Source organism: Taudactylus pleione, unplaced genomic scaffold, assembly GCF_031769625.1.
Source record: "Taudactylus pleione unplaced genomic scaffold, aTauple2 ptg000602l, whole genome shotgun sequence".
NCBI classification, from domain to species: Eukaryota; Metazoa; Chordata; class Amphibia; order Anura; family Myobatrachidae; genus Taudactylus; species Taudactylus pleione.
The window spans coordinates 4,822,552-4,836,526 of record NW_028285004.1 but is presented as its reverse complement, the minus strand read 5'-3'; the positions used below and the strand labels follow the sequence as shown (position 1 = coordinate 4,836,526).

Sequence of the window (13,975 nt, the reverse complement as noted above, 5' to 3'; positions counted from 1 at the left end):
ACAAGTACCTTAATGTGCCAAAACTTCTTGTTGTGTATGCTTGATAAATTACTAAGCATGTGCAAAAATACAACTATAGAGACCTTTACCCCACTAGTCTATGCAGCTCAGGTTGATGATCACAGATTATCCACCTGGAGAGAACGTTTACTCCTGGATATTTCCCAAAATTTGTACATGCTAGTGTTGTTCAATGCTACCCTCTTTATTTAAAGTTTATATTGTACCACAACGAGACACTAAAAATCTTGACATTTATAGTTATATTGATGATTTATAGATACAAGTCACATTTTTTTTAAATTATATATTTATACTGTTACTGTTTCTGGCACTACTTACTTTGAGGATCCCTGGCGTAAAAGTTATTGCTTTGTAATACTAAGTAGTTTTTTCCCAATGATTGTTTAGAATTTGGATACTAAGGAAGAAATGTTACATGTTATGGCATGATGAATGGTATTTCACGGTTTCATAGCTGTGTTAACTGTTCAGTAAATGTAAAGTTTTCATCTAATGGGATGGGTAAAATGTGCGGGTCAGCTAGTTGGGAACAGAATTTTTTTGCTTTTTTTCTATTTTGTTGTATTTTCTTAATCTTCCCACAGAATAACACAAAACAGCATCATTAATATATTATTACAACTATTTTTTTTTCAGAAATAAAGAGTGCCCAACATGTCGCAAAAAACTAGTCTCCAAAAGATCATTAAGACCAGACCCAAATTTTGATGCACTGATCAGTAAAATCTACCCAAGTCGAGATGAATATGAAGCTCACCAGGAAAGAGTATTGGCCAGGATCAACAAACATAATAATCAACAAGCACTGAGCGACAGTATAGAAAAGGGCCTTAAAATACAAGCAATAAACAGGTAAAGTCTGGGGTAATTCTGTGTAACAAGGCTCAGAGCTCTGCACCAAAACAGTTGTTTAGTCTGCATCAGAGGGAGATGGCTGCAAATGTTCTTTATTTCTAGAAAACAGAGGTTTATAATACTAAAGTCTGGAGAATATATTTTCTCTAAATAAAGCTTCACCAGTTCTGTGTACAAATACTGCCTCTGTATTATCAGAACCTTATTAATCAATGTCTCTGTCTTATTAAATTCACATGGTTTTAGTTACTTTATCTACATTAGTATGAACATTTCAAACCTGTTTTGTTAGACCTAACATGTCTGTTTAAATCTCTAGCACTTTTCCAAGTTGCATTTTATGGTTCAGAGAATAAAGCAGGGTGATTCTATGAAATCTGCAAACGTTTATGTTAGTACCAGTGCTCCCCGAATTTTCTATGTCAGGCAGTAACCAGAGTACAAACTGCTTTTAAGAGGATATATGATACTTCTGATGAATGGATGGTCTGTACACATGGACATTATAGAATATATATGGCACAGCAATGGTGTGTGCACTGACTTTTTTTTCTATAATTCTTTTTCACTTACTGTTAAAGTGTACTGAGCATTCAATTAGCATAGGATTAATGGGGTTCTGTATGTTTTGTCGACAAAAACAGTCTATATGGTGCAGCGATTACTTATCTGCTAATGAGGCTCTGGCAATGTTTTCTGGGTCTGAAAGTCATGTGATGATGATTTACGGCTGTCATCCAGCGGTAACGCCCTTAATCCTAGCATAACTCCTAAACCTCTGATCTTGTAGACTAACACTAATGTTGGCATTTAAGATGTTGACATTTTGAACATGTAATAGAACTTGTAATATTGTAACTGTCTGTTATTATTGTTAATGGTACACTATGTACTGTTCTTTCCTTTACTAATTTTATATGTAATTTGTTTTCTCAAATGCTTTTAGATGTTTTATATAATGTTTTTGTTTGACTGCAAGCATTCATTATGACACCGCTACCATTCATAAGTATTTTTCCTGACAAGATATTTTCCCAGTATGCTGCATAATCCAGATTACATCTTTACATTCTCCAAAAACGTAAATGCAAATAAATAAAATCTAGTTGGTGGCAATCTCGCTAACAAATATATAATTTGTACACTTTTGTTGTGTTTTTTTTTCTTGTTTCATTGATTCAGGCAAAGGCTTGATCTAGATGAACAATTGTACATATAGTTAGGGTTAAGATGGGTTCCTACTGGACGATATATGAGCTGTTCAACTGTTCCTATCTGTCTTGTCCAGAACCAGAGTTCTTTGTGATAGTGTGCACTTTGTGCCCTAATGCACTTATTTTCTCATCAGTTCATCTTATTTATGCTATTTATGTTTGCCAGGGCCTGCTCGAGGCATGTTCAACCAGTGTGGTCGAACAGGGGCGCCACCCCATAGAGGACGCACCCCTCCCAGCCATTCCTGATTTCAGCGGGACAGTCCCGTTATTCGGGCACTGCCCCGCTGTTCCTGCTGGGCAGTGCCTCCACTGCCGCAGCTGTGCCGGCCCCGGAGAAGAATGGATGCCGTGCTCATGCGCTTGGCATCCATTCAGTGCAGGGAAAGAGCTGGGAGCTGCCCAGCTACTTACGTAGTGCTGGGCTTGCCCCCAGCCTGACGTTAATGGGAGGCATGCCATAGGACACTCCCGCAAATGGCGTAATTTAGGGGACGTGGCCTATGGTAATTAGACCACGCACAAGGTTTGGGCCGTCCAGGTCCCTCGCTGCACAGGGCTTGGCTCCTGCTGGAGCTATGCATGTTTGCTATGCATTTATAGGTTTGTCACTTTGGGAGAGATGTATAAACCATCTATAGAGGACAAGTGGATGTGTTGTCTATAGCCACCAGTCAGATTCTAACAATCCTCTATCTAGTATAGTCTACAAAATAAATTAGAATCTGGTTGCTGAAGGCGACACCTCCAATTGACTTCTTCAGAAGGTCTCAAAATCCACCACATACTGATTAATAGTTCGTAATTGAGGCCATAGCAAACTCTTTATAGAATAATGAAGGGAATATCATATTATTTTTATATAATGCAAATTATACCTTCTGTAATTGGTTTTAGAAAATGTGAGTAAGGGGGGTGGATGTATCAAACCTTCTGAAGAGTTGAGAAGTTGCACATTGAAACTAATCCTCTTATAACTAGCATTTGTCAAGTACATTCTATAAAATGATGGATAGAAGCTGAATGGTTGCTATGGGCAACTTCTCCACTCTTTACAAGGCTTGATACATCTCACCCTTTATTTTTTTCCAAACCATTGATAAATGGGATTTGTTAGACTGCATGCATATAATTTATTTTTAATCCCTTTGTACTTGTGCAGCAGGTTACAGATGGGAGATCAACGTATCTTTGCTTTCAGTCTTTTGACAATGGTCATGTGATTGCTTTGGTAACAAACCACAGCATTAACCGTGCAAGTTTTGGACCACATATTTTTACTATTACATATCTCTTTCTGCTCCCTTAGGGGTATATTTACTTTAGTGAGAGTTTTTAGAAGTGGAGATGTTGCCCATAGCAACCAATCATATTTTTGCTATGATCTTCTGGAAGATAATTGTTAAGTAGAATCTGGTTGCTAAGGGCAACATCTCCACTTCTAAAAACTCTCACTTTAAAAAATCTACCCCACAGTCATTGTAGCTACAAAAGCGGAGGCCCTGTTCATAATGTATCAAATAATATCAATATATTGTAAAATGTAATTTCAGTAAAAGTATCCTTTTGTCCTATGTATCCAGAAGAGATATTGTTCTAGGTGTATAGAAATATAAACTATTTATTTGGTATCCCTGTACTTGGGGGAACTAGTGGTTGACATTTTGGGATCATTTTCTGGGGCTGCTTTAATTGTGTAATAATAACAAATCCAGAAATGTTATTGGTTTCTGGGATTATGACCATTTACCATAACTAGTTCACATAAAATGAAAGGATAGGCAATACAATGTACTACCAAACTAAAGCCCCATCTATATCTAATGGAAAAAAAATATTTTAAATGTACTTAAAATAAGTTATATGAGGCATTTATTTTGTTGTAGTAAAACTAACTCTGGTCCTGATTGGGGTTGATGTACCTGAAATTCAAATGTCAGAGTTTATCAAAGATGCCAAAACTATGAATTGATTTCACCTGACAAAGTTGCTTTAGTGTGTTACATTTATCTTGCAAAAATTCTTAAAATGTTTCTAAGTGTCTTACTTTGGTAGCAATTAGACTTTACAGTGCAAGTAAATATACTATGTACGTTGTTGGTTAATTTGAGATTAATCTATCAGGAACTATGTGGTTATATAGGACTACGTAGAGATTAGAAGTTATAAGACAATACAATGTTATTCCTTATGCTGGGCATACACTCAACAATTATCTGTCAGATATCTGTCAAATCTGTCTGGTGGGAAGGGAAGGAAAATCTGGCCCGTTTTCTAGTCTTTGGGAGCAAATTTCTATTGTTATGTGCTCCCATACATTACCAGGTTTTCATTCCAAATAGCCAGATTGGACAGATATCTGGCAGATAATTGCATAGTGTATGCCCAGCATTAGAAATTTAAGCTATAAAACTAACAGAATCAAATGCTCTTCGTTTATATGAATTTATAGGCTACATTCTATAGAAAACAATTTAACATACTTCAGAAAATGACTTTGAAGTATTTCCCAACATTCCCATTTTTACTTAACATTTTGTTTAAAGGAAAATCTAGTTGTGCTTATCAGAAATGCAATCGAGGTCAGTGCAAAACTCTTTCCTGATTCTAAGTGTAAGATTGTATGTTATACCTTCCACCTTAGTCGTAGAAACCAAGTCCATATAATTACAATGAAAATAGCAAGATTCAAAACACTTAATTTATAACAGAAGATCTAGTGGCAGTACAAATTAATTCAAAGATGCACTCTGCAACTACTTACTGCCGCACTGCCAGCTGCTTTAAAGATCTCTTAATTGTGTCTTATGATTGGTCCTCTCACTTGCACCCCCATCGGTTATCAGCCAGGGTTGACAATAGAATAGAGTTTTTCAAGTAAAAATGACTACATGTAGCTTCCACCATGCTCCAGCTAGGACGTGGGTCTGTTATTAAAATCTTTTATATAGATGGTAGAGCTGCCTTGACATGTTAAGAAAGTTTCATTTGTTCTATATTATTATTATTATTATTATTATTATTTATTTTTCTTACAATAATTTCCTCATTGGTGATTAAAAATAGGTGACTTAATAATTCTGTTTGACATTAAGGGGGAGTTGTTTCAGATCTTCTTAGGAGGACAGGTGAAGTTGCCCATATCAACCAAACAGCTTTTAGTTATTGTTTATAGAATGTACTAGATAAAAGCTAGAAGCTGATACTTGTCCTCTTTAGAATGTATGATACATTTTCCCGTGTGGGAGTGGTGCGAAGTGCCGGCGTTCAGGATCCCAATAGTCAGAATCTCGACGCCGGCATCCCTTTCAGGATTAGAATACCGACACTTTATCAGTCGGTATGCTAATGCTTCCCCCCTCCCTACCCTAACCGTCCCCCTCTCTCTACCTTAACCCTCCCTCTCTCTCTACCTTAACCATCTCTCACCCTAACCTCTCCCACCAGTGCCTAAATCTAATCTCACCCTTCCCACACCCTAACCCTCCCCCTAGTGCCTAACCCTAACACTAACCTTCTCTATAACCCCGGTACTTACCTTCAGGATGCAGGCACTTGGATTTTGCCAGGCATCGGGATTCTGGCTCCGGCATTCTGTCCGCTGGAATTCCCTCCATCAGCATATTAACCACATCCCCCCCTCCCGTTTATATGTTAATCTAGTAGTTAAATAAGTAAAAAAGGAATTGACTCTTGGGCGCACGTTGGCTAGATGAATCTGTATTGAATACCAGTGGTCATGATATCTGTCTCTACAGATGTGTCCTCATACATATAGCCTTCTTGCGTGTTAAACAGCCCTTCTAATCACACCATGCTGTGGCTTGACTCTGTAGCAACGAGTGTCTTTTCTGCAACGTTTTACCTTCAAATACGTCTTATTCACACAGTGATATGAATAGCTAGCACAAGCAGTTTCTGCTGATTAAAATTATATGCAGCATGCCTATGTTCTTTGTGCGTCTGCGGGTGCGTATGTATGCAAAACGCTACATTAGTGTTACAGCCGCTGACAATTAGCATTTCGCATGCAGACACACCCGCAGTCGCACACTGAACATAGGCATGCTGCATATCATAGCACAAGCAGCTTCTGCTGATTAAAATATGATATGCAGCATGCCTATGTTCTGAGTGCGACTGCGGGTGTGTCTGCATGCGAAATGCTACTTTACAGTGTCAGCGGCTGTAACACTAATGTAGCGTTTTGCATAAATACGCAGACGCACAAAGAACATAGGCATCCCGCATATCATTTTAATCAGCAGAAACTGCTTGTTCTATTCATATCACTGTGTGAATAAGTCACATTTGAATGTAAAAAAGTCGCATGAAAGACGCTACCAAAGTACACAGAGCTCCCGCATTGTGTGGCCCGACTTTTAGCGCATGGAGGATAGATGTATGTGGACACTACTGTATGTTTGGACCAATAGTGCTAAAAGTGAGAGTGAATGGTCTGACAAAGGTATTTATCTTCCAAGTATGTTTATTCCAAAAAGGAGCTATTATGAGTTTCAGTCCCCAAAGTAATACACATGTGACCAGTTGCTGTCCACTTCTTCAGATACGCAAACGTGCTGATGATGAAAGTGACAGAGGTTGTTGTGTGTCACAATTAGGAAGCCAGCAGTTTTCTATTTGTTGCAGTGAAATAGCATGTGTCCTCTCTACTCACAGTCCCATGTGGGTATCTGATGAAGCAGGCGGCGACCCATGAAAATATACTAATTATAATTATACTTATACTCAACTTTTTGAATGGCTAGGAACAAAAAATTAGAAATGGGAGAAGATTTCAGATACAATATTCTCATAATAAATATATTGCAGCTCAATGTTGTTTTCTCCAAGTTTTGTATTTATGAAACAAACACTTTTCAGCTAAGTATTTAATGTTCAGGTTTGGAGTTGGGGTTGTCTTGCATAATTTAAACGTGAGTGGCAGTGGCGTAACTACCGTAGGTGCAGGGGTTGCGGCTGCCATGGGGCCCGGCCCTCCCCCTGCACCTACAGTGCCAGGCCTTGGTCCGCGGCCCCCCCACCGCACTCCCCTCTTCTCGACTTACCTGCTCCGTAGTTGCCCATCCCGGTCGGCTCCGTCTTCGGCTATCCTCATAGACTGAGGTGTGCCTGCTCATACACAGCGCGACAACGGAGCAGGTTAGTCGAGGAGAGGGGAGTGCGGAGGGGGAGGGGTTCCAGGGGCCTGTGAAAATTTTGCTATGGGGCCCCATATACCAATCAAGATAATTTCAACACCCTAATTTGACCCAACTTTGTATTCTTGCAAATGTATCCACACTCTGAAGCCTGGAAAGTTATTTAGAGCACAGGGTGTTATTTGATTTCCTTGTATTTCCCCATTCTATTTGCATTGATTAAATAGATTTTTTTTTTAAAACAACCATTTTTACTACTGCTACTACATGTGCAGTCAGGGCTGCCATCAGGGGGGGGACTGCCCCCCGATGGTGCTGGCCACAAGCCAGTTGGAGCTTGCAGACCGGCAGCCAATCAGGAGAGGCGACAACGACTGCTTCTGATTGGCTGCCGGTCAGCGAGCTCCAATTGGCTCGTGGCTGGCGCCATAATTGAAATACCGCTGGCGCTGCTGTGTCTCTGTGCCTAGCCTAGCCTGGGAAGCCGGTATCATCTGAGAAGCCCCCTCTCCAGGATGTGACAGCGGCAGATGGCTTGGAGTGACTAGTAGTCCGTGCTAGGAGCAGTGCTTCCTCTTCTCTTATCACCAGTCCCCCAGCTCCGCCTCAGTTCATCTCCCTCCAGTGCCTGCCTAGTGCTTCCTCTCCTGTCCTGCTCCGTTACCCTGTGCCTGTACGGTACCGTATAACACCTCCATATACTGTGCTTCCTTCACATTCGTATTCTATAATATCTTCCCTCTATCTATTGTGCATTCTGTGTATCGCAACTTGAGGATTGATCACAAGTTCTCAATGGGATTAAGTTCTGGGGTGTTTCCTGGCCATGGACTCAAATTTCGAAGTTTTTTTCCCCTAGCCACTTGGAGCACCTTGCAAAAATGCAAAAGTGATAACTATCATACTGGAAAAGGCATTGTTCACCACCACACTGTTCTTGGATGGTTGGGATAAGTTGCTCTTGGAGGATGTTGTGGTACCATTCTTTATTCATGGCTGTGTTCTTAGGAAAAATTGTGAGTGAGCCTAATACCTTGGCTGAGAAGCAACCCCACATATGAATGGTCTCAGGATGCTATAAATGGCATGACACAGGACTGATGGTAGCGCTCAACTTTCCTTCTCTGGACAAGCATTTTTCCCAGATGCCTCAAACAATCTGAAAGGGGATTCATCAGAGAAAATAACTTTACCCCAGTCCTCAGCAGTCCAATCCCTGTACCTTTTGCAGAATATGTCTGTCCCTGATGTTTTTCCTGGAGAGACGTGGCTTCTTTGCTGCCCTTCTTGAGACCAGGCCATCCTCCAAAAGTCTTCGCCCTGTGTCATGCCAACAGTAAAGCATCCTAAGACCATTCATGTGTGGGGTTTCTGCTCAGCCAAGGGAGTGGGATCGCTCACAATTTTGCCTAAGAACACAGTCATGAATAAAGTATGGTACCAAAACATCCTCCAAGAGCAACTTCTCCCAACCATCCAAGAACAGTTTGGTGACGAACAATGCCGTTTCCAGCATGATGAAGCACCTTGCCATAAGACAAAAGTAAAAACTAAGTGGCTCGGGGAACAAAACATTGAAATTTTGAGTCCATGACAAGGAAACTCCACAGATCTTAGGGCCTGATTCAGACCCACTCGCAAGCGGCTGTCCTTTCGCAAGTGGGTCGATGTTGTGCTCTGCGCATGCGCACGACGGCGGGAGCTCCGTCGTGCGCATGCGCCAGACGCGACGAGCGAAGGACTTTCCTTCGCTCGTTGTGTCTGATCAAAGGGGGCGTGCTGTCGATGTTGATTGACAGCACGCCCCCTTTGGTGGGCGTGCCGGGGGCGTGCCTCCCTGACGGGGGCGTTCCCACGGGAACGCCTACCGTCAGAAGCCGGCCCACTGACATCACTAGTGATCACTCCGGGGCTTGCGGTTGAAAACCTCAACCGCAGGCTCCGGCTCGCAGTTTCGATGGTCGCGATGGTCACGACCATCGCGGCCATCAAACTGCACGCTCGTATAGGCTGTGGGTGGTGACCCACAGCTATACGAGCGTCCAGGAGGACGCTCCATAATTATGGAGGGCGGCCCTCATGCAGAGCGTGCGGCTCTGAATGAGGGCCTTAATCCCATCGAGAACTTGTGGTCAGTCCTCAAGAGGCGGGTGGACAAACAAAAACCCACAAGTTCTGACAAACTCCAAGCATTGATTAGGCAAGAATGGGGGCGGCTATCAGTCAGTATGTGGCCCAGAAGTTGATAGACAGCATGCCAGGGCAAATTGCAGAGGTCTTGAAAAAGAAGGATCAACATTGCAAATATTGACTCTTTGCATAAACTTAATGTAATTGTCAATAAAAGCCTTTGACACTTAATGAAATGCTTGTAACATTACTTCAGTATACCATAGTAACATCTGACAAAAAGGTCTAAAAACACTGAAGCAGCAAACTTTATGAAAACCAACACTTGTCATTCTCAAAACTTTTGGCCACGGCTGCAAGCTATAGTGTTTGTGTAAAGTTGGACTCATTTTATGTAAAACACGCATGTATTAAGTGAGATTAAAAAAAGTGCAGTTGATCCATTTCTATGTCTAGTAATTGATGTTCTTGATTTTTATATCACAATTTGTTATTCTATTTTTGGTGATTTTGTAATGTATTTTATTTAAAAAAAAAAAAAAAATGAACACCCAATAAACATATATTGCACAAAAAAAACAAACAACTGCTGTTACATCAGTAGCCAGGGCTGTAACTAGAGTGGTGTGACATGTGCCTCAGCACAGGGCAGGGGGTGCCTGTCAAGTTTCTGTTTATAATCATTCTCACTGGTAGCTTTCCCTTCTTTTAACCCCGCCATCTCCTGGCCTCCCTTATTTCTTCCCTGTCTTCATGTACACACACATATACATACATATATGTGTGTGTCATGTGGGAAAAGGCATCATACTGTAGGATGTGCTTTCTCTGGGCACCAGGGCTCATTAGATCTTTGCGTCCAACAGGCCGGGGTGTTGGAGGATAAGGATACATGTGTACTGGACCCCACAATTTCTGATGGCAGCCCTGTGTGCAGTAACCAGCATGTTAGCTATACAGTACTGTTAACATTACACAGTTGCAAAGTGATATATAACACCACCAGAGGCTTGAATGGGTGGGTGTTCAGTTTTGGAACCAAGCACAAAATTATGATTTAAATTTGTCTGAATATTGTTCTACTGAAACCAGTAAAGTTAAATATTTAGTTTTAATTCCATTCATATGTAATGTATTTGTAAACAAATGTTAAATAGTGAAAATAATAGTTGAGAAGTCTTTTGTTGTTTCCTTTATGGCTTGGTGGGCCTAATGGAGTAACAAAAGATGCCATTTTGATAATATGAATTTTGTTTAGTTAAGACCTTTTTCTTAATTTTTTTTCTTCTTCGGGTTCTATAGGGTCCACAGAAATTACCTTGGGATGTAGCTAGAGTGATCCAGGCACCAAACAGTCAACAAGCTTTAGCTCCCAGGATGCACTGGGTCCTCCTCCATACAGGAAGTCAGTTTTTTGCTGTTTGGTGAAGGAGCAGTCCCCAAACAAGTTTTTTTTTTTCTTTTGAGTGGCAGCGCGTGGCTGACGGAGAGGAGACCTGAAGCAGCTTAGCTTCTATATAGACGCTCGTGCCGCCACTCCATCTTCCCCCACCGGGCCGCAACTCTAGCGTCAGGCTAGTACTTTTGGCGGGCCTAACCAGGTGAGGACTGCAACTGGAAAATATTGGGGACGGCAGGTAAGGGGTTCCCTGCGGCCGCTGACTGGGTGTGGCAGTAGGAGACTCGCCGGAGGATGTTGTTAAGTAGAGCAATGTGGAAACTCTTTCCGGCACTAGACCCTCCCCCGACCTGGATACTAGTTCAGTCATAAGACTTCCCACCTCCTGGTTGCTCCTCCCAGCCTCCCTCTATATGAGTCAGCCAGAGACCACTCTCAGGTGCTCTCGTGGCTAGGTTCTCAGGAGGCTGGCTCAGTCTCCCTGTATACCTCTCTACGGTGTTCAGGTTATACAGAGCTCGATATCCTACCAGGCCTGTGCTGGTGTCATGTATGGCTATATGGTAGTGGCTAAAAGAGCTTGGTGCATATGGTTATAATATATCAAACTATGTATCTATATGCATAGCATGAGACTACTTTGAAATCTGCTGTGTGTTATGCTGCCTTTATCTGAATAATTGACAGTCCTAATCTATCACTGCTGTTTCCCCTCGTTTAACCCTCTGTGGCAGGTGTGTATATTGGGTGTGAAACATTCTCACATTTGTACTCAGACTTTGCATATCAATAGAGATATTGTTATGTCCAAAGAAGCTGAAAGACAGGTGGCTGAGGCTCCTGTGCTGGTATCATGTATGACCTGTAAAGCGGGGTTGTCCCCACAGGATTTCTTACAGGATGGGTCAAGTGGCCGCTGTGTCAAGGAGTCTCCACATCAGTCAAATTTACCAGCTTCTGGGCAGGAACCCCCCTGGGCTTCCTCTTCCCAGATTATGGCACAGGTTGTGGAGAGATTGGCAGCCCCTGGGCCAGCTGCAATGATGGGGCTGTCTCAGCATTTGCAACCTGCTATGTTTTTCCCCCGATGCATCTGTCCTCGTTGGACATGTATGCTAATTCAAGTCAGAATGTTGCTTCGTCGTTAGCAGCTTTTCAGCAGCCTAAACAGACGGTTAGGTCGGTACAGCCAAAATCCAGAAGGTGTTCGGCTTCACACACCATTCAGCCTTCAGATTCTGGTACAACTTCTGACGACGGGGGGGATACACAGGGTTCCTCTCAGGAATCACCCTCAGACGAGGAAGACCGTTTTCCAGCTGCAGATATCCCTTATTTAATTAGGGCAGTCAAGGCTGTGCTAAACATTGACGAGGAGGAGCCAGTGCAAAGAAAGGCTCCGGGGTTTAAACGCCAGAGGGTTATAAAACCACAGTTTACCAAGTCTGAGCACCTTTCGGATCTCATGGGGGAAGCATGGAAATTACCAGATAGGAAGTTCCATATTACAAAGAAGGTGGAAGCTTTATACCCCTTTCCAGTGGATCAATGCACTAAATGGGAGGTTCTTCTGTCAGTGGACGCACATGTGGCACATCTACTTAAGAGTGCCACATTGCCTATACCTTCTGCTTCCTTGCTTAATTGTCCCACAGATAGGAAACTTGAAGCCTGTCTTAAAGCAATATTTTCTCTGTCGGGTGCTTTTACACTACTGGTCATGGCTACGGCTTGGGTCTCTAAGGCCATTGAGGAATGGATGAAGACACTGGAAATTTCTCCTCCAGAAGCTTCCAGGGAACAGCTGGCAACCATCTCTTATGTTAAGGAAGCAGCATCCTACTTGGAAGAGGCAGCTTTAGATGCGGGGATATTATCCTCCAAAGCATCAGCGGTTTCAGTGGTGGCCCGGAGAGCCCACTGGCTGAGGAATTGGAAGGCAGATACAGGGTCCAAGAGCGCTCTGGAATCCCTTCCATTCTCAGAGGGCATTTTGTTTGGCACAGAGTTGGACAAGATTGTGGCTACAGTGGCAGCCTCTAAAGCGGCTAGTCTACCTTCGGCATCCACTGTTAAACCTAAGCGGTCAGCCTTTTGGTCCTTTTGGCCGCAAGGAAAAGCAAGAGGTCAGTCTTCCGCCAGAGCCAATGCTTATAGGAAGCCACAGTCTAGGAAGTCTTGGCCAAACAGACTTCCGGCTGTCAGGTCAGACGTCAAGCCTGCAGCTTGATGGGACAGGCCTCCCTCTGGGGGATCCCAGGGTAGGAGGCCGACTTCAGTATTCAGACACCTGGCATCTTACAACAATGGATGACTGGGTTCAGGAGGTGGTCTCCCAGGGGTACACCCTTAAGTTCTGGAGAAGTCCCCCCCACAAAGGTTTTTCAGCACAACTCTGGCAGCGGGTTCTGCGAAAGCCTTGGCCCTCCAGCAGGCTATACACTCCCTGCTAATATCGAGGGTTATAATCCCAGTTCGTGAATCAAGAGGGAATGGGATATTACTCCAATCTCTTTTTGATTCAGAAACCCAACGGGTCTCACAGGCCTATTCTAAACCTAAAAGATCTCAATACGTTTATCAGGGTGCCCAGGTTTCGCATGGAAACTCTGCGGTCAATTTTGTTGGTCATGGAACCAGGGGATTTCATGATATCCTTGGCTATCCAAGATGCATTCCTTCATGTGCCAATTGCACAATCCCACCAGCAATTCCTGTGGTTCGCAGTCTTACAGGAGCATTTCCAATTTTAGGCACTGCCTTTTGGATTATCAATGGCCCCTCGGGTGTTTACGAAGGTCATGGCAGTAATAACAATCTGCCTCAGGCGTCAGGGAATCAGGATTCTGCCATATCTGGACGACCAGCTGATATTGGCTCAGTCGTCACAAGAGTTGCAGTGTCATCTCAGACTGACAGTAACATGTCTACACAGACATGGGTGGATTATAAATTGGAAAAAGTCATTGCTTCTTCCAGTACAGCAGTTGGTGTATCTAGGGGCAAGGTTGGATTCTCTGGCACAATGGATTTATCTGCCAGAGGACAAGATTGTGGCTCTTTGGCTGAAGATACGCAAGCTTCTTCTCAGCCGATCAGTATCAATCCATACAGCAATGCAAGTCCTAGGTTCCATGGTGTCAACTTTCGACATGGTGGAGTACGTCCAGTTCCACTTCAGACCATTGCAG

General features: G+C 42.8%; 1 protein-coding gene across 6 annotated transcripts in view; it reads left to right on the top strand.

Moving 5' to 3' along the window:
• Positions 1-13,975, top strand: part of RNF2 (ring finger protein 2) — a 70,567-nt gene that overhangs the window by 42,408 nt on the left and 14,184 nt on the right. For all 6 annotated transcript variants that reach the window (XM_088453913.1, XM_088453917.1, XM_088453912.1 and 3 more), the window contains one exon: positions 661-876. In XM_088453913.1, coding sequence (XP_088310039.1) covers positions 661-876 — 216 coding nt within the window. The remainder of the gene's footprint in view (positions 1-660; positions 877-13,975) is intronic.